Genomic DNA, 18,674 nt, shown 5'->3' with positions numbered 1-18,674 from the left:
TGGCCATATCTTGGCCAAATGAAGTCCGATCTTGAAAAGATTAGCATTTTCGGACTCGTGGAGCTCCATAGAATCAAATAGAATCCAAGTTTTTCAAATTTGGAAGAAATCCCATTTTAAGCTAAAAGCGTGATGTAACAACCCCTTGCTATTTTTCGAAATTTGGTCAAGTCTAAGAATGTGGATTTTTGGATGCCAATCGTTAGTCGGAATCTGTACGAGTCTAACAAGCCATATCATTCCAAAATCTGACTTAATTTACACGAGATATTCAAGTTTTAAACATTTTCAAAAACCCTAAAAATGGCCATATCTTGGCCAAATGAAGTCCGATTTTGAAAAGATTAGCATTTTCGGACTCGTGGAGCTCCATAGAATCAAATAGAATCCAAGTTTTTCAAATTTGGAAGAAATCCCATTTTAAGCTAAAAACGTGATGTAACCCCTTGCTATTTTTCGAAATCTGGTCAAGTCTTAGAATGTGGATTTTTGGACGCCAATCGATAGTCGGGATCTGTACGAGTCTAACAAGCCATATCATTCCGAAATCTGACTTAATTTACACGAGATATTCAAGTTTTAAAAATTTTCAAAAACCCTAAAAATGGCCATATCTTGGCCAAATGAAGTCCGATCTTGAAAAGATTAGCATTTTCGGACTCGTGGAGCTCCATAGAATCAAATAGAATCCAAGTTTTTCAAATTTGGAAGAAATCCCATTTTAAGCCAAAAACGTGATGTAACCCCTTGCTATTTTTCGAAATCTGGTCAAGTCTTAGAATGTGGATTTTTTGGACGCCAATCGATAGTCCGGATCTGTACGAGTCTAACAAGCCATATCATTCCGAAATCGGACTTAATTTACACGAGATATTCGAGTTTTAAGATTTTTGAAGGCCGATTTTGGAAGATTCGGCTTTTTGGACTCATTTTTACCAGTTAAAGGCAGGCACAATATTTGTTTTTTGATTTTACAGTTTGTATTTTTTTCAATAGTTTTTATGCGACCTTAAGCATTGCTTGGGTATACATGTGTTTATGTACGTGTAGTTAATCCTCGAATGCTAACCCGATGCTCCCCTACCTTACTCAGTATAAACTAACGTATACGTAGTGTATGGTGAACAATATAATTAAATCAATTAATAGATTATTGCTGTCATAAATTATTAAATCTAATGCAAACACTACGAGTAGCTCGAGCACATGATACAATGGTCGATCGATCGATAGCAGCCTCGAGTGCTACTAAATCGTGCACACAATCATGCTAACTAAATCTAAATCAAATAATTTACAATACTTCTTCATGTGACTGCGATGAGTGGGTTCCCTAAATTAAATCGTTATATGATGGTTTGGTATATAATTATAAATGTTAATATTAATGCCATAATGGATGACAGGTGCGACTTCTATAGAGTATGAGTGTTTGTTTGTTTAATTGTTTGTTATGTTAAGCTGCCGTATGCCCTAACTAACGTAACCTGCTTTTACTACACGCTATTATTCATATAAATAGATATATATATATATCACAAAGTCAGTGAAATGAAAATTCGCTGGAGTATTTCGCTTGTTTCGCTTTGGATGATGCGTGAGAGGATGAAGCTTGATGAACTGGCTCTTAATTATGTTTTGGCAATGATTGTTATTGGTCCGGTCGAGACGCGTTTGTCATCTGAAGCTGATGCCGCACTTGCGACTAATCTTGGGCGTATGGATGTAGGCGATGGACAGCAGCAGCGGCACATCATTCTCGGAGAGCTGCAGCGGTGTCGTAATGTCGCCCAGGCGGCAGGGATCCGTTTCGAGCAGAAATGCAGCCAATGTTTCCGATTGCATATAGATCTCCTGCAGCTTCGACTCCAGAAAGGACAGGCACTGCAATTGGATACAAATTCTGATTAGCTTAAACAATTTATATAATTATATTGAGAAGCACTTACGTCGTAAGCGGGTATGCCGCCGGCGTGCATGGCCTGGACAGTCTCGAGCATGCTGGAAACCAGCTGGGACATGCCCACCGGCGAACTCTGACCGCCTGCATAGGGGAACTGCTGTGACTGTGATGAGATTAGGCGCACATCCCACTTATCCATGTCCGCCACAATGGCAATATTCTCCGCCGGCTGTGAGATAAGCGAGGCGGAACGTGCGGCCAGCGCCAGATCCTCGCGCAGATTCATTTCCCACTTAAAGGGCGGTGCACAGGTGCCCTGCAAGAAATATTTGTTAGCCATGCACTTGGTTTTATTAAGTTTCGAGTTTGCCTCACCTGGAGCACCATGTCGGAGACGTAGTGATCGCTGACGCTCAGCATCAGCGATGGAATGAAACCGGCGCGCAGCTTGTCGCCGGGTGGCTCATCCTCCTGCGGCAGCTCCTTGATGCCCGGCACGGGCAGCTTCAGCATCTGCTGCGACTCATTGACAGCCGCACACTTTGCGGCCACCGATGAGACGGAGCTGCGCTGGGAGGGCACACGCTTCGCCTGGGCCCGTCGCGTATAGCTGGGCGTGGACGCCGGCTCCGGCATCGACTTCAGCGTATCGATGGAGGCAGCTGAGTTGACCGGCTGCAAGGCGCTGGAGCTGTTGCTGCTCTCGTTGTAGCAGTGCACCTCATCCGTCTCAAACTCCAGTTCAGTGGCATTGGAGGGCGTCTGGTATGTGGCTCCTCCGCTGAGCGCGCCTCCGCTGTTGCACACGATGCAGCGTTCGCTGCCCACAGCCGCTGGCGAAATTGTGGAGCTGCTGCTGGCCGCCAGTTGCTGCTGCTGCTGCTGCAGGGTGACGCTGCTGTCACTAGACTTGAGGGATTCGCTGGCCTCCAGTTTGCTGACCTTGTCCATCAGCAGATCATAGTTGGACATGAGCAGGTTCTTGCTCTTCATGTAGTTCGTCGCAATCTGCGGATATTGCTGAAAGTTGAACTTCATGCCCGAGTGCTTCTTGTTGGCCATGCTGGCGTCATGGGTGCGCTGGTGCAGGGCGCACAGCATTGAGGGCTTGGCGTCATCGGTGAGATCCTCGTTGCTCTTCTTGAGATTTATCAGCGGCTCGTTGTCGCCCAGAACGAAAACAACGCCGTTGCCATTGTCCGCCGAGGTCTGGCGGCAGATGCCGTGCTCCCGTTCGATGAGTTTCTGGCAGAGATCAAAGTGGATTTGCTCCTCGAGACTAACATTCTCCTTGATGGGCTCAATGCCCCACGTCATCCGATCGCTCTTGCCCATGCTGTTCTGTGTGATCAGATCCGAGAGCGACAAATGCGAGACACGGCGATCCGCTCCCAGTTGTTCCAGCGACTCGTTGCCGACGCACGGTGGGGGCTCGTTCTCCACGGAGTAACTGCTGCTGCGGCGCTCCAGTTTGCGATTTATCATTTTGACGCCCTGCTGCAGCTTGGCCAGATCGCTGAGACTGAAGCCCTCCTTGACACCCGTCGTGGGCACAATGTTCCAGAAGAAGTTCTTCTTGCAGGGCAACGCCGGATTCTGCTCCGTTTCCGTTGCTGCTGTTGCAGCTGTTCGGCTCTCATCGAACTCGAGGGCTTCGATGGCGCCGTCATCAATGCTGCCGCCGGTGCCGACAGAGCCGGCATTCGAGTCCTCCTCCATGCACAACTCTACGTTCTCCGGCGTGGTCACAGTCAAACGTATGCGCCCATCCTTGCCGGTGCGAAAGTACTTTTGGGCCTGGCGCGCCAGCAGCGTCTTCTTCTCGATGCCCGTGTCCATGAGGTAGTTGCCAATGCGCAGCTCCTGCTGCACAAAGTGCGAGTCGCGGAATGCCAGCACCGTGGGAATCTCGTTCTTCTTCAGTGTGCCAATCAACTTGGCATCCTCCTCCTGCTGCTGCTGCTCTAGCTCCAGCTCCTCCAGCTCCTCATCCCCGCTGCTCAGTTCGTCCTGCTCCGCATCGTCCACAATGGCATTCAGATTCTGCTTGCAGGTTGTGGTGCGGCTGAGGCCAAGGCCAGCTGCCGCAGTACGTCGCCGCATGGCGGGCGGACTCTTGTGCCGCTCCTGGCCGCTCTGGCTGATGACCAGTTCGTTGATGAGCTGCTTGTTGAAGTCCTCCCGCTTGGCGGCGCGTCGCACCTCGCTGCAGCGTATGAAATAGGTGAGCACGTTGAGCAGCTTGTCCACCCACATCTTCTCCGAGCCGTAGATGATGGTGCGCGCCAGCTTGGGCGGCATGCCGATGGCGCCATACAGATCGCCCAGCTGTGCCCAGAGCGCATTGTACGGATGCTTCTGCGAGACCTGCAGCAGCTTGGCGCGCCGTTCAATGGCCGCCGACGAGGCGGATGCAGTGCAGCGACGCGAGCTGGAGCTATTGAATGCCGACACGGTGGCCACCCAGCCCAGATGATACGTGAGTATGCCCGTCAGCATGGTGCTAATGAAGCTGCAAGGCAACAACAAGAGTTTAGACCAAAGGAAAAGGACGAAAGAAGTGAACGCTTACAAGTTGGAGTCCTTGGTGTCCGCAAAGGAGAGCAGATCGCACAGCTCCTTCATGAAGCGCTCGGCCACGGTCTTGGAGTACTTGCTGCCGCTCGTGGTGATGCTCAGCCAGACGGGCGTCTTGATGCGCGGCGCCGTAAACAGATCGCTGAACCAACGCTGCGCATCCTGCCAGGCCTGGAACATGATCTGCAGGAGCAAAAGGCGAAAATATAGTATAAACGACATATGTGATCAGCCAGGGGGAACGCACCTGCAGAAAGTTCTTGTGATTGATGTAAGCGTGCTCCGTGCTGGCCCGCAGACGACTCAGCATGGACTCGAGCAGCGCAATGTGCTCGCTGCAAAAGAGCTCCATTTCCTCCTCGAAGGACTCGCTCATGGTAATGCACACGGCCAGGCCGAGCTTCGGACGACGTCTTAGGTTCGCCTGGCGGCGTCCCATCTCCGGATTGCTGCGCGACTCGTTCGCACAGTAGCTGGCGCGCCTGTACTGAGGCGGAGCCATGCCGCCTCCCTCGCTGCCGCCGGTGGCGACGCCAGCGCCAGTGGGATTGCCGCCATTGGGCGGGGCACTGTTGCCGGCGTAGTTGTCGCTGAAGAAGCCAATAAAATCGTTCTTGGAATGCTCGTACTCGAAGGAGGTGCGCAGATTGCGCGAGATTCGGCGCTGCAGGCAGCCATCGCTGGCGAACTCATCCAGATGCGGCGAGCTGGCATAGAAGGCCCAATCGTCCAGGCTGAGCTTGCGCATGGCCTCCGACTGGTCGGAGAGCACGCTGCCGAAGCTGCTGCGCGTGGAATACTGATACGACCACTGATCCCCGCTGGAATAGGCGCCGCCGGTGCCACTCCCACTTCCGCTGCCGCTGGCGCTGGCCGAGTAGCCCGAATCGGTGGCATTGCTGTACGTGGAGGAGAAGCGCGGCCCGCTGTCCGCAATGGACAGCGATTGTTGATCCGGCGCCGGCGCCGGCGTCGGCACATCCAGCGGCGGCGTCAGACTCATGTGCCTGCCGACGCTGACGCTGAACGGCATAGAGAAGGAGTTCATGGACAGCCCGTCCATGGAGCCGTGCTCGCTGCAAATCGAACTGCGCGGCGTCAGACTGTTCATCGAGAGCGTGGAATAGGGCGAGTGGCTGCCCGTGCCGCCGGCTCCCGTTCCCGTGCCCACGCTGCCATTGCCATGAGGCGTCAGGTACACCTGGGAGCAGAGTATGCGCGCCGGCTGCGGCAGCCAGTGCACCTTGAGCGCGGTGCCGCAGAAGGACATGGCCAGCGAGCCGAAGACCATCTCGCCAATGGGCGTAATATCCGCGCCCGTCGGACGATTGTGCTGCACAAGAAACGAGTCGAGATTAACCTAAGAAGCTGGAGTTGGGGTTCCGATTGGAATTGGAAGGCAGCCGCTCACCTTGTAGCCATATTCCGGGCACACTTCGATCAGATTGCTGCCGTTGTTGTTGGAATGTGCCTTGGCCTGAATCTTGCCATTCTGCAACGATGTGTACTTGTCATTCTTGAGGAACTTGCCGCCTGAGCTACCGCTGCTGTTGGATTCCTTCAGCGTCACCTTCTGCAGGGCATGCGAGTCGAAGAGCAGACGCCTGCCGTGACTGTCGTCCTCTCTGTAGAGCAGGACGCGCACCTGGCTCGCATCGAAGGGGAATTGGCTGCAAAGCGAAAACAGAGAGAGAGAAGGAGAGAGAGAGAGAAGGAGAAACACAGGAATTAAATGTCAATTCAAGCCAGGCCACATAAGGATGGGGTGAGTGCATCTTCTTGAGCTCATTTTTTTAATAAATTATACAAATATTTATATTAAACAGGGCTGCAAGCCCAACAAGTAAAGTCGCTGGTTCAATGCACGTATAACATTTGCAAATTTTTAAAAATGAAATATTACAATTTTTTATCTTTTGTTGCCCGTTCTACTGAGAATATTGCTAGCCATAAATATTTTCATATAGAAGTCGCGGGCTAAATTAGATCTGCGCCGAACATTTATCTAATCATTTGTGATGGATACATATGATTAGATAAATCCAAATTGTTTAAGGCTTAGAGCTGAATTGCCAAACAAAAGTTTTTTCATTTTAAGCCAAAAAAAATTTTGAGTATAGCAAAATATGCAAAATATGCGATTAGAAATATTTAACATTAAATTTATTATATATAATATAATATTAATATTATTATATTTATATTCAAAATAGAATATTTACGAATACAGCTTAGGGTTCGGGAAAAGTAAATACTAAGATTTGATGCAAATATCTTGTTGATGTTGATGTTAAGTTGAGCTCAATGCTATCATGTGATTTCCAAGCTGTTGATCACAATGTGATCTGTGACTCAGATGCGCCCCTTCAATAAACAATTTCTCTGTCCCTGTCTCAATGCCTGTCTCTGTCTCTCTCTGTCTTTCTCTCAGTCTCCCTCTCAATCTCAATCGCTCTTTCTATCTCTAGCTCTCTGCAAGTCTCAGTCTCAGTCTCTGTCCCTGTCTCAGTCTCTATCTCTATCTCCCTATTACAATCCCTATCCCTGTCTCTCTCTCAGTCTTTATCTCAGACCCTGTCTCACTCTCTATATCAGTCCCCGTCTCTGTCTCAATCTCAGTTTCTCTCTCAGTCTCAATCTCAGTCTCTTTCTCAGATTCTCCTTGAGTATCAGTCTATCTCAGTCCCTGTCTCAGTCTCTGTGTCAGTCTCTCTCTCTCTCTCTCTCTCTCTCTCTCTCTCTCAAGCTTTATCTCAGTCTCAGTCTCTCTTTCAGTCCCTGTCTCAGCCCCTGACCCAGTGTTAGCCTCTATCTCAATCTCTCTTCAGACCCTGACCCAGTTTCAGTCTCTATCTCAGTCCCTGTCCCTGTCTCTAATTCAGTCTCTCTCTCAAACTCTCAGTCTTTCTCTCAGTCTCTCTCTCCTTCAGTCTCAGCCTCTGTACTCGAACGACGGCAATTTGTGTATAATGCGCACATCTTTGCGCTATTCATTGTCGAGCGGATCATTTGGGTAACTTGTGTGCGCGCCTTATAAATAGAATAGAATCATTCGGCACGTGACGATTACTCATGACGAGCCATCGAATGCACCCCGAATGCCCGCGCGCGTCATCGAATGGTTTTCGCTTTTATTTTAGTTTATCTTATTTCGATGGTTGCCAACAAAGGTTTTTACGATGCTACCGAATAGCAAAGCGATAAGATCGATCCGATTCGTATTATCGTTAATTGGCTTGAACTTTGGGCACTTTTTGGATTATTTACGCCCAATGGAAGCGTGTTTTAACACACGGAATACGTTTGGTTTAAGGTTTCCAGTTATTTCGTCACATCCACTTGAATGTGAACGTCGCAGATTTGAGCTAATTTATTTTTAGTGGGTTTATAAATGGCTCGTCTAACAATAAGTAGCGCTAAATTGAAAATACGCCAACTGCCTAAATTAGCGCTATAATTAACGAATTTTTCAGTGTGCATGCTTTATGACTGGAGCTACGGGCGGGCTGGCACGGGGAGGAGATGGTTGCTCTGGTGGAGGCGGGCGCGACGTGTTTTATTGCTTCATTTTGTTTTATGCCAACGCGATAAGACGGGGGAAATTTTTGTGTACACATACATAGATTAGTTAGTGGGCCCGGCTGGATCACGAGTCTGGCCGGAGAATGTTAGAGTGTGTGTGTGTGTGTGTGTGTGTGTGCCAGCGCCCCACATCCACACACACACGGGCATTGGTCGGCCCGTTTGTACTTAAAGACCTAAAAGTCCGGCAATTTGATAATTGAGGCCGGACTCCAGCTGGAGGCTTACCTATGCTTAAACGGCGCCGTATGCATGCGGATATGCTCAATAAAGCGACGCTCGAGATCGATAAATATCGATTGATTATCAACTGTTAACACAAACTGGATACCGTTACGAATCTGTGTGCATTTGCAAAATAGACCAAATAGAAGTAGAAAAAAGAAAAAAACACGTATGATCGCGCTCACAATGGAAAACAATGTTTATGGCCGCGATGCTAGACGCCAAATGAAGTTCAAGGCGTTACGAATCGTAACAGAATCGGAATCGGAATCGGAATCGGAATTGAATCGCATCGCATCGCATCGGATCGGATCGGAATGGATCGTCCCGTTCAAAAAGTGTCGACTAAATAAACGACGATAAACAAACGAGTAGCGATGCCCTCCTCCCCCCCATCTCGCCCCTTCCTCTCCTGCCCACTCCGTATGAATATGAGTACGAACAAGTACTCGCATGATCGATATATATACACACACTTATATCTTACAAATACACAGTCAATTTATATATATATATAGAGAGAGATATATTTATGCAGATAGGCAACGTCTGCGACTACGCGGGCCAACTACTGCCTCATGAGGCACACGGCACCTGGGGCACGGGCACGGGCCACGGGGGCATCAATTGAGGAGCGAGCGCAAGCTCACATGATTCCCGTCCAGCTGCGACGCACTGACAGAGCATCACATGTGGCCCCGTCTACTTATTATTATTTTGTCTTGTCGGGTGATGTGTTAATATCTTGTGAGTGTTGAATATAATACGGCAAAGACTTTCCGACATTCGTGATGGATTAGCTAGAGCGAGAGAGGGAGAGATCGGCTGGCGCTCAAAGCTTGTCAATTACGGTTAGACCTTGCACCCGACCACAAAGTGGGGGCCAATAGACTTCCGGTCTACGTGCTTTGAGCGATGGACCTGCCACTGACCTGTCAACTGTCACCTGGCGTCGATCAGAGAAAAAAAATAATAATAATAATGTGCACAAATAATTATCGTACGATCGCTAAATTTTGGACTTATCAGCAGGGTCTACGTACTTTCATTCAGTTGAGTTTTTTTTTGCAATTGGTTTTCATTTATTTATAACAAAGGGTGGATTATATGCGATCCAATTGATTAAAGAATATATATATATATATATACCTTATCAGTCTAAGGCCATGACAATCGTATACAGAGAGCTCTTAGATATCAGTTGGCACTTTTTTTTTTATTTATAAATTTAGATGATATCTCGGAGCTTCATAAAAAAATGAAGATATTCTATTGAAAGATTAATAAGGAAATCTGACGAAGAAACCTCCAGGTTCAGGTTATAAATTTCCTATGCGAAACGATCCTATATCAAGGCGCACCCAACCCAAACCATATTTATGGCCAGCCTAGGCTAATTATCAATTATCAGGTACGTTCCAGTTGTGTCAGCAGATTATAAATCGTAAGCCAATTGTGAAATTTAAAGTTTAAATGAAAGGCAGCGAAAAAAAAGTTGTTGGCGACCTTTTTCTTGTGCTTGTAGATTATAGATAGTTGGAAAGTGCGCGCTATGCGATTATTAAAATCAATTTTCTAGGGTATCTCAGGGTCGTCTTCGTCGTTCGATGCACTCTTCTCCACGGAATGCGATTAGCCGCCTTGCACAGGGTAATCGAACCCAGGTCCAAGGCTGTTGTTGTTACTCGTGTTATTTACAAGTGTTTGTTGTTTTTTTTTTTTTTTTTTGTTGACTTAAGCTTTGTGCAAGGGTATCTTTGGCTTCGGTGCAGATGCATGCGAAACAGCTTTTACTGCTATCTCGCTCTCGCTCTCGCTCTTGCTCTTGTGTTCATGCTGTGATCTTGCCTTCTGCTTCTTGGCATACGCTGGGATCACATGCTTTTTTCAGCTACGCAAGCAAAACAAAAGAGAGCAACAAACCAACAAAAAAAAAAACAATGAAAAACAAGGCAACAATACTTACTAAGCAAATACATGCAAAGAAAAACATGAACTCATATACGTGTGTGTGTATATGTATGTGTATTCATGTTTGGAGAGCTACTCTGGGCCAGTGGCCACTTGAGCAGATTGCGTCGCTCTGCCCCGCGCTGCCCCGCGCCACCGTCGCCGTCAACGTCGACGTCTTTGGGCCAAGGCAATGGGGCAGGGGCAGCTGAACAATAATTTTGATTGATATGCTTCTGGTTATCAGCTAGAGCTTGAATTATGTACTGTATTAGCCCTTTGGATTTAGTTTGAATATACCACACATACATATACATACATAACTGTATATGTCACTATATATAGCCGCAATTGGCGGGCATAATCAAATCAAGCGGCAACATCTGTTAATCATATTACACAGCATGGACTCTCCTCGTGTGTGTGTGTGTGTGTGTGTGTGTGTGAAAGAGAGCGTGCAAATAAAAACAGATTTCCAAAGCGACTACAACAAAGCAGAAACAGCAGCAACAGCAGCAACAACAACAACAACCAGTTGCTCCATACAACAAGTCACATGACCAAACCAACCAACGATGGCGACGATGGCGTCGCTGCCAACGCCAACGAGCGACAATGAAAATGACAACAAGCTGCTGCTGCTGCTGCCGGCAGCGACGCCAGCGTCGGCAGCGCACAATTTCGTTTGGTATATTTTGTTATATTTTCCACCCTATACCCATTAAAAATGGGCAACAGTATATTGCAATTGTGCAAATTTATGTAACAGGCAGAGGACTTCGACTTTAATAGTTACAGGACCCGAAAAAGTCATCGATGAGGGTAAACTTTATTTGCATACATCATCAGGAAGAGGAACCGACTCGGTGCAGCCATAACCCTTCGATTCTGCAAACAGCTAGAGCTGAGCAGATTTGCAAAAGTGTGACCATGCACAAAACGGGTTAATCTCTTTCTTTCCGATATTTTACCCCATATGCATATCGATTAATATCGATAAAATTATAATTTAAAGATCATTAAGCTTAACAGTCATGTAAGTATGTATGTATGTATGTATTGAAGGTAATTTGAATGTTTGTCACAGTTTACAGGATATCTACACAACTGCCACTCTCGACTTCTAGCTGTGCCTTTTTTCTTTTTGTTTGCAAGCTACGGCAAATTGACTATCATTATCATGAGATGCAGCCCATTTTGAGCATGTATATTATATATATATACACCTATTGTGTGTGCACACACACACACACACACACACACATGCACATTTAAATACATGCATTTGTATACATATATAAGTAAAGATAACGTTGACCTTCACCCCCGCAAGCACAGCCCATTCAAGTGCGCAAATAATCGAATGTCAAGTTCAAAGCAAATCGGCAAAAGGCTTTGTTGCCGCTTCTGTTGCTGTTGTTGTTGTTGTTGCTTTCGGTAATTGCCAACGTTGTCATGTCCCCATGCAGAGTGGGCCAGGTAATAGCCACAATAACACGAGAAATGTATCTGGCAAACAAATGTGCAAATGACGACGACGACGACGACGACGACTGATTGCCAAGTGACACTTGAAACAGAGCAAATATAAATAAAAATCAACGCAAACAATGAATGGCACACACACACACACACACACACACACACACACACACACACACACACACACACACACTTGCGCGCACTTACAGACACGCGCCCCCAATTGATTAATGAATAAAACTTAAATTGAACCACTAAAAAGACAACAGAGCAAAAGAGTGAGAAACGCAAACCAGAAGCGTAGAAATCATAAACCAGTTAGGCAAACGAGCAGGTGCGCACAGGTGGGGGAGCGACGTCCGAGGGGAGTTGCCACCTTACCTGTGATCATGTGACGTTGGATTTGTGTACAGAATGAATCAACTTGGAGATGACGAAACTAAGCAAAGTTTCTGAATAATGATTTAGGTACTTGTTGAAACGTGCTGAAAACGGAGAAAGTCTATTGATCATGTCTAGAAGTAAATATCTCAAGTCTGGGCGCTCTTCAAGAGTCTTAGAAGCAGCGAAAGTCTGTTGATAAGGTCTAAATGCAACTATCCTGAGTCTGAAAGGGTATTGATTAAGTCTAAATGCCTTGGCGAAAAGCCTTAAAAGCACAAATCTAAAGTCTCGTAACGCTTTCAAAGTCTTTGAATGTCTAGATGGAAACATCGCAAGTCTGGCAACTCTTCAAGAATTGTTGAAGGTCTATTGATCATTTTTAAAGTCTTATAAGGAGCGTAGTCTATTAATCATGCCCAGATGTAAATGTCATTTCATATCTGGCAAGCTGTAAATGTCATATCATATCTCATTAGCCTTCTGAAAAGCATCAATTGTCACATAACTCTAGTTTACCTTTCTAAGCATTCGCTAACAGTACGCTAACATTAGCAACTTTATGTTAACATACTAACATACAAGTAACAGAGGCGAGCTATTGAGCACTCACATTTCCTGTTCTTTCTAATATTTCACAATAACATACGAGTGTTAACCTTTCGTTAACAGTTGCTTAGCATGCATATGTTATTTTAGCTGAACAGCAATTTGTAAATGACTGAAAAAGGGGTCAAAACATTTTCTGATTTTTCTTGAGCAATAGCACATGTTGACATTGATATATTAACTAAACTAACGATAAGAAATACATTTTCTTCGTATCGAAACACAAAGTAATAACAAAACAATATCAGCTTTGCAGCCAGAGACCATCTGGCTACAAACAATACCGAATACCAAGTAATTAATCTGAGCAAATACTTTTAAGCCGAATTCGCTATTAGAATTAAATGTATTTCTTATTGAATTGTGCAATTGCAATATTTATAATTCCTTGAAGTTGGCGCTAGTCACAAATTTCAAGTACCGAATTCCTCAAATCGAAATGTAAACATATCGCATTGATTGTCGGAATTGATTTATATGTCAGAGATATGCGTGTCTAAACAGAAGTACAACTTGACGTGGCCGGGCCGGGCCGGGCCAGGCCGGGCCGGTGCTTAGCACTTTTATTTACAGCTGACAGCAGCACTTTCTACATTTGGGCATTATGTCTAATTTGACGTTGCTTGTTGAAAAGCAAAAGCAATTTTGTTAACTGATAATTAGCAGCAGCAGCAACTACAACGACGACGACAGTAGACAACGCAGCTATCAGTCCCCTAAAACAACAACAGCAACAACAACAGCAACAACAACAACTGCGACGACTCACTCATATGACTTGGCAGACCACGAGACTTCACACATGAAGCCACAGTGGCAAAGTCGACAGCGTTGGCATTTAAATGTGATTATACTCTGTAAAATGCAGCAGGCCCAACTGGGCCATATTAGTTGAAAAGCCAGAGCTGAATTTGGCAACTGTAAGTTGGCCTAAACCGAACCATGATTTATATATTCTATTTATACTACGCTTTAAATCATGTCAGAGCTTTCAGAAGCTTTTGAAAGCACATATTCTGCTCTTAATCATATAAGAGGGAGAGCGCGAGCGCTTATTGAATCGCAGCTTTCGCATAGAACTTTAAGCCGCTTTAAAGCACATATTTTGATTATAGTTATAAATTATCTAATCCCATTACCATTTTTTTAAAGAGCTTTAAGCCGCTTAGGGTACCGCTTTATTCAGCGACTGCCTGCTTGGGGTATAATTTAAGTCAATCAAGGATCTATAGGCCATTTATAGGTTCATATTTACTGATGGCGAGACCGAGACTTGTAAATACACACACACACACACACACACACACACACACACGCGCACACACTCGCTTAAGGCGCATATACCCACTGATAATAGAGGCAGGGTGACTGTTTGCACTAAGACACGAGGCTGCTGCGAAGCAAATGTGTTGGCTCAAGGTGCACAAAAATAAAAAATAAGTTAACAAATAAAAATGACTCCCTAACAAATACACACCGTGTGAAATGTGATATGTGGCCGAAGGGTCCGGCAGTGACCAGACAGTTGGGCGCCCAGCGGCAAATTAGATGATCTCGTAATGGGCCATGTAAATCACGATATTTATACCACATAAGCAGGGGGATTACGTTCGCATTTGGCATATGGCAGAAGTGAAGCGCTAATGATTGATGTCTTGCCATGTGTGTGTGTGTGTGTGTGTGTGTATTTGTTAAAGCAATTCGCGCACACTTATCAAGTTTAATGAATTTCCAATTTACAATCAATTTTGGCACTCGGCTAGCCACAAAAAAGATTCGAAACCAAATTATTTATAACATTTGTAGATTGATTTATTTATGTGTGAAGGAGACGATGACAACGGCGCATTGTCCGATTTTGATTAGCAATCAAATAAATCGACTATTTCACACGATCCCCCCCAATACCATATGCAGACACAATATGAGTATATGAATACGATTGTTGGCATAAAATTTCCACAATCGAGTGCTAATTGGGGCATAGACATCGTCATATATAGAGATATGTATGGCCACGTGCTCCGCTGATCTGTTCGTGTGAAAGCTGGCGACTCACTGTGTAAACATTGAAAATCCCACCAAAAATAAATAATATATATATATATATATATATCAATTTATCGAAAATTATTAACCACGTGCTAAAAACTAAGCACACATATATAAGTTTATGAGAATGTGTGTCTGTCAAATGATTTGGCTATGTGGGTTAGGGGTTTCGACGCTTTTCAAATACATGATGCGCCGCTGTTTTTGGTTTTACCAATTTATTTATTTATATTTTTTTTTTTTGCCCGCACGCAAACTCCTAAATTTCGCATATTGAATGCGGGTCTGTGTAGTCATGTGACCAGCTGGCTAGCCAGTCAGCGAATGTCTAAATATGGACACGACTTGGCCATGATTCAGTGTGAGGGGAGCGGCCGGTTAGCCGGCCGGATGGCAGACATTTGCCAGCTAAGTAAATACACAGTTTTAGCCAGTTTTATAATAATAATTATTATAATAATGACGATCGCACACTTACTATACGAGATAAAGTGAGTGATAAAAAAAAGAGGAGCATTTACTAAAGAATTTAGTCGCAGGCCAAAATGGAAATGAACGATAACAAAGCACACACACACACATAGACACACAGACACGCGCCCGAAGTTGATGGAAATTTACCCAAGCGTGTCGCCCATATAAACAATTTAATAAATTAGCGTTAACTGTCAGCAAAAGCAAACACAATTTTATTTGGTTTACAGCGGCCAAAACCTGACCTACCACAATGTTAATATGCCATACTCCACCCACCAGAGCAGGGAGAAGCAGCAGCAGCAGCAGCAGCAGCTGAAATTCTCAATGAGTTTTAACTGCCAACGCTTTGAAGTTTACATTTTAGCAAAGTGCAAAAACCTCGCGTTTAATTAGCAGAGTGAAAAGTTTATCACGTGATGGCGAACAAGGGAGAGAGCAGCAACAGCTGAGTGCGAGAGAGTGCGACTGTAATGGCCATAAATACATGTGCACACACACGCATATGTGTGAGCGTGCGTGTGTGTGTGTGTGTGTGCGCCTGCCCTGTTGCCACGAATTGGCCAATACACACTTGAAAGTGCCAAAATGCTGATGATATATGCTATATATTCCGCGCCTTATCGGGCATTTAGGCCATTAAACCACCCCGCCCCAGCCCCCTTCACACACACACACACACGCACACACATACGCGTGCATGTGTGCTGATCGCGGTAATCGATTTAACAGAAATCGCTGCGCAAACGATTCGCGCACATTGTGAACTGAATGGGAAATGCAAATTGTAAGTGAACAATCGAAATAGCTGTTGTTATTATTATTATGATTGTTGTTGTTGTTGTGGCTGCTGCTGCTGCTGCTATTGATCGAACGAGTCACACTCACACTAACGCACAATCAATAAGCAAACAAATAAACAAATATGCATACAAACATACAAAGAGAGACCGCAATCAGAACCGTTGACGGCGGGTGCAAGCGTCAAAAATCAACATTGTTAACGCGCACAGTTCAGCATATAATATATAAGTAAATAAACAGTAATAAATAATAATTAAATGAATTAACAGCAAAACAACAGAGCAATGCATGTGACGCACCGGAGCGAAGACTAGATACCCTATCTTTCTATTATGTTGTCTAAGAATAAACCTATACTCGACAAATCTGTCCAATTTTAAATATCCTTCGCTTTAAGGGTATTTATACACACACACACTCAGCCATGCACATACCTCACCCAATTGCGGCGAAGCCAACAACAAAATGTGTATGACATAATAATCACGAGAGCAGGCAGCGACTGTGAACGCCGATTAGCAAGTCATGTGATTCGTTTTTATTTACATTTGCGCCTGACGTCCGCCGTTGCCGCAGCCGTCTCGCTGCCACCAATGCCAACACAATCATACTCACACACACATGCAGACGCCTACGTTACCCCAACGACGTTGTTGATCGGAAGAGAGCGCGAGAGTGGCTGTCTGAGAGCTCGTTTCTACAAACGAAGCGAAACTAGCCGAGGCGAAATTAGTGGGGCGAATGGAGAGCAACAGCGCAGTCGCGGGCTGGTTATAGTGTCGTTGGCTGGGGGCGCACCTTTGATTTGCACTTTGACTTCCAACAGCACCACACAACAGATATCAGACCACACACACACACACAGACACATAGATAGGCATATGCAGAGATGGGGCCGCGCAGCATTGCATTTTGGCGTACGTGACAAATATCGAAACATTTGCCAAAATGTTTGTTGGGTTATTGTCCCCATTTACGTTCGCCAATTTGCGTACGAGGCACAAAGAGGAAGAGATAAAGAGCGTCGCGAACTGCCAGTCACAAAGGCTAGGCAAAGCCAATGGAAATGCTATCGTTCCAATACATGTGCATAGCTTTTGTTTTTGTATTTTTTTTTTTTTTGCCCACACGCTGATTGCATGTGCAGCTGCCTCACAGCCACAGGGGTTGTGCGCCTTTGTTTTCGACGTCCTTTAACGGACGACTTAATGCCAGGTGCTGGGCGACATTAGCGACAGCCGTTAGAGATGGGTGCGTGATGAGTGTAGCTATCACGACACGTGCCGATCAACAACACTTAAACGTATTCATATGTATGTGCATATGTGTACGTTTACATACAAACACACTCTACGACAAACACTTACCTTAGATAATTTCTGGACGTTTGCGTAGCTTTTGCGGACGACGAACTATTGTTGCCGGCAGAGGCGTGTGTACGTGATGCCGCCTCCGCTACTGTTGTTTGGCCATAATTTAGCGTTGCTTGCGCTGTCGTTGTTGTTGGGGTTGTTTGTTGGGGCGCAGAGTACTGCGGTGGCGCTGCCGATGGCGTCGCTTGCGTGGGTGCTGCTGCTGCGGTTGGCGCTGGTACCGACGGAAAGAACAGTTTGTTCAACAAGGCCATAATAATATACAACTGGCGCAATCGCAATCATTTATTAAACACATCTGGCCAGCCAACACAAATTATTGCAATTCACTTGAAACAATTGCTCTGCCTTTTGCTTTTCCGTTTGCCTTTAGTTTTGCAGCTCTTTTTCTTTGCGTTGTTGCTGTTGTTGTTGTTGTTGTTGCTGCTGCTGTTGTTTCTGTGCATGTGTCTCGCGTCTGGAGAGCTGTGGCGGCGGCAGTTGCAAGTGCCGTTATTTGTCTAACACGCGCGCTGTCCGAGACGCACCAATACAAGCAAATAAAAAAGCTAAATAAACGCTTGACGCACACTCAAGATTTTACACAATTGAACTTTCGCTTTGCACTTTTCTTTTTATTTATATTTACTTGTATGCACACACACACACACATGCAACTTTAACAGACATTCACACACATGTGCACGAATGCTGCTTGCTCTTTTTGGCAAATGATCTCTTCCTGTCTTAGCCAAAATACACACGCGCGCGCTGTTCTTTGGATTGAATATTGCTATTTTTGTGTTTATTTGCGCGAAAGTCGTCCGGCGCGGGTTGGACGGAAGCGGCGGGCTCTGCCAATTTCACAAGCAAGCATACACAAATTCTGCATTTATTTTCTCCACTTTTAATCAAAATAATTAACGATTTTGCGCGCCCACACACACACACACACACGTTCGCCACAAATCAGATGTGTATTTGCTGTTTGATGCATGTACATATATACCGAATATTGTTGAAACCCACAAGCAATATATACGTATGCGCATTTAGTTGTCGTTTTATTTTTCAAACAAATTATTATTTTTTCATTAGACGCGCGACGTGCATGCTACTCCGACGGCAAAACAACAACAAATGTTATTCTTCTTTAATGTTAATACGTTAACAGGAACCACCGCGTCTACATGTCAAACTTATGCTTGAAGAGCTGTTATTGCTCAAATGAACTGGGGCTGCTCAAATGAACTTTTAAGTTACTGTTAAGTCTAACATACTAT

General features: G+C 45.3%; 1 protein-coding gene across 2 annotated transcripts; it reads right to left on the bottom strand.

Moving 5' to 3' along the window:
• Positions 1-957: 957 nt before the first annotated feature.
• LOC6622528 (folliculin-interacting protein 2) lies at positions 958-18,652 on the bottom strand. 2 transcript variants are annotated; one of them, XM_002047211.4, is made up of 7 exons: positions 17,407-18,652; positions 5,892-6,150; positions 4,728-5,813; positions 4,476-4,663; positions 2,279-4,415; positions 1,950-2,219; positions 958-1,884 (listed from the first exon to the last, which is right to left on the bottom strand). In XM_002047211.4, the coding sequence occupies exons 1-7, from the start codon at positions 17,664-17,666 to the stop codon at positions 1,678-1,680; spliced, it is 4,407 nt and encodes a 1,468-aa protein (XP_002047247.2). In that variant the 5' UTR covers positions 17,667-18,652; the 3' UTR covers positions 958-1,677. The 2 variants fall into 2 exon arrangements, with proteins under 2 accessions (XP_002047247.2, XP_070064079.1); XM_070207978.1 differs by lacking the exon at positions 17,407-18,652 and adding an exon at positions 8,291-8,331.
• Between the last annotated feature and the right edge of the window lie 22 nt (positions 18,653-18,674).

Source organism: Drosophila virilis, chromosome 3 (genome assembly GCF_030788295.1).
Source record: "Drosophila virilis strain 15010-1051.87 chromosome 3, Dvir_AGI_RSII-ME, whole genome shotgun sequence".
Lineage (NCBI taxonomy): Eukaryota > Metazoa > Arthropoda > Insecta > Diptera > Drosophilidae > Drosophila > Drosophila virilis.
The sequence above is the reverse complement of the archived record's forward strand: the minus strand, read 5'-3'. Positions and strand labels throughout refer to the sequence as shown.

What these genes read in the sequence shown, in the direction of transcription:
- LOC6622528 (XM_002047211.4), bottom strand. Translation starts at nt 17,666, where the DNA reads ATGGCCTTGTTGAACAAACTGTTCTTTCCGTCGGTACCAGCGCCAACC. An exon ending in ACGTCCAGAAATTATCTAAG is followed by an intron (nt 6,151 to 17,406) that starts GTAAGTGTTTGT and finishes TTCGCTTTGCAG; the next exon opens with CCAATTCCCCTTCGATGCGA. An exon ending in GCGGCATACCCGCTTACGAC is followed by an intron (nt 1,885 to 1,949) that starts GTAAGTGCTTCT and finishes ATCCAATTGCAG; the next exon opens with TGCCTGTCCTTTCTGGAGTC.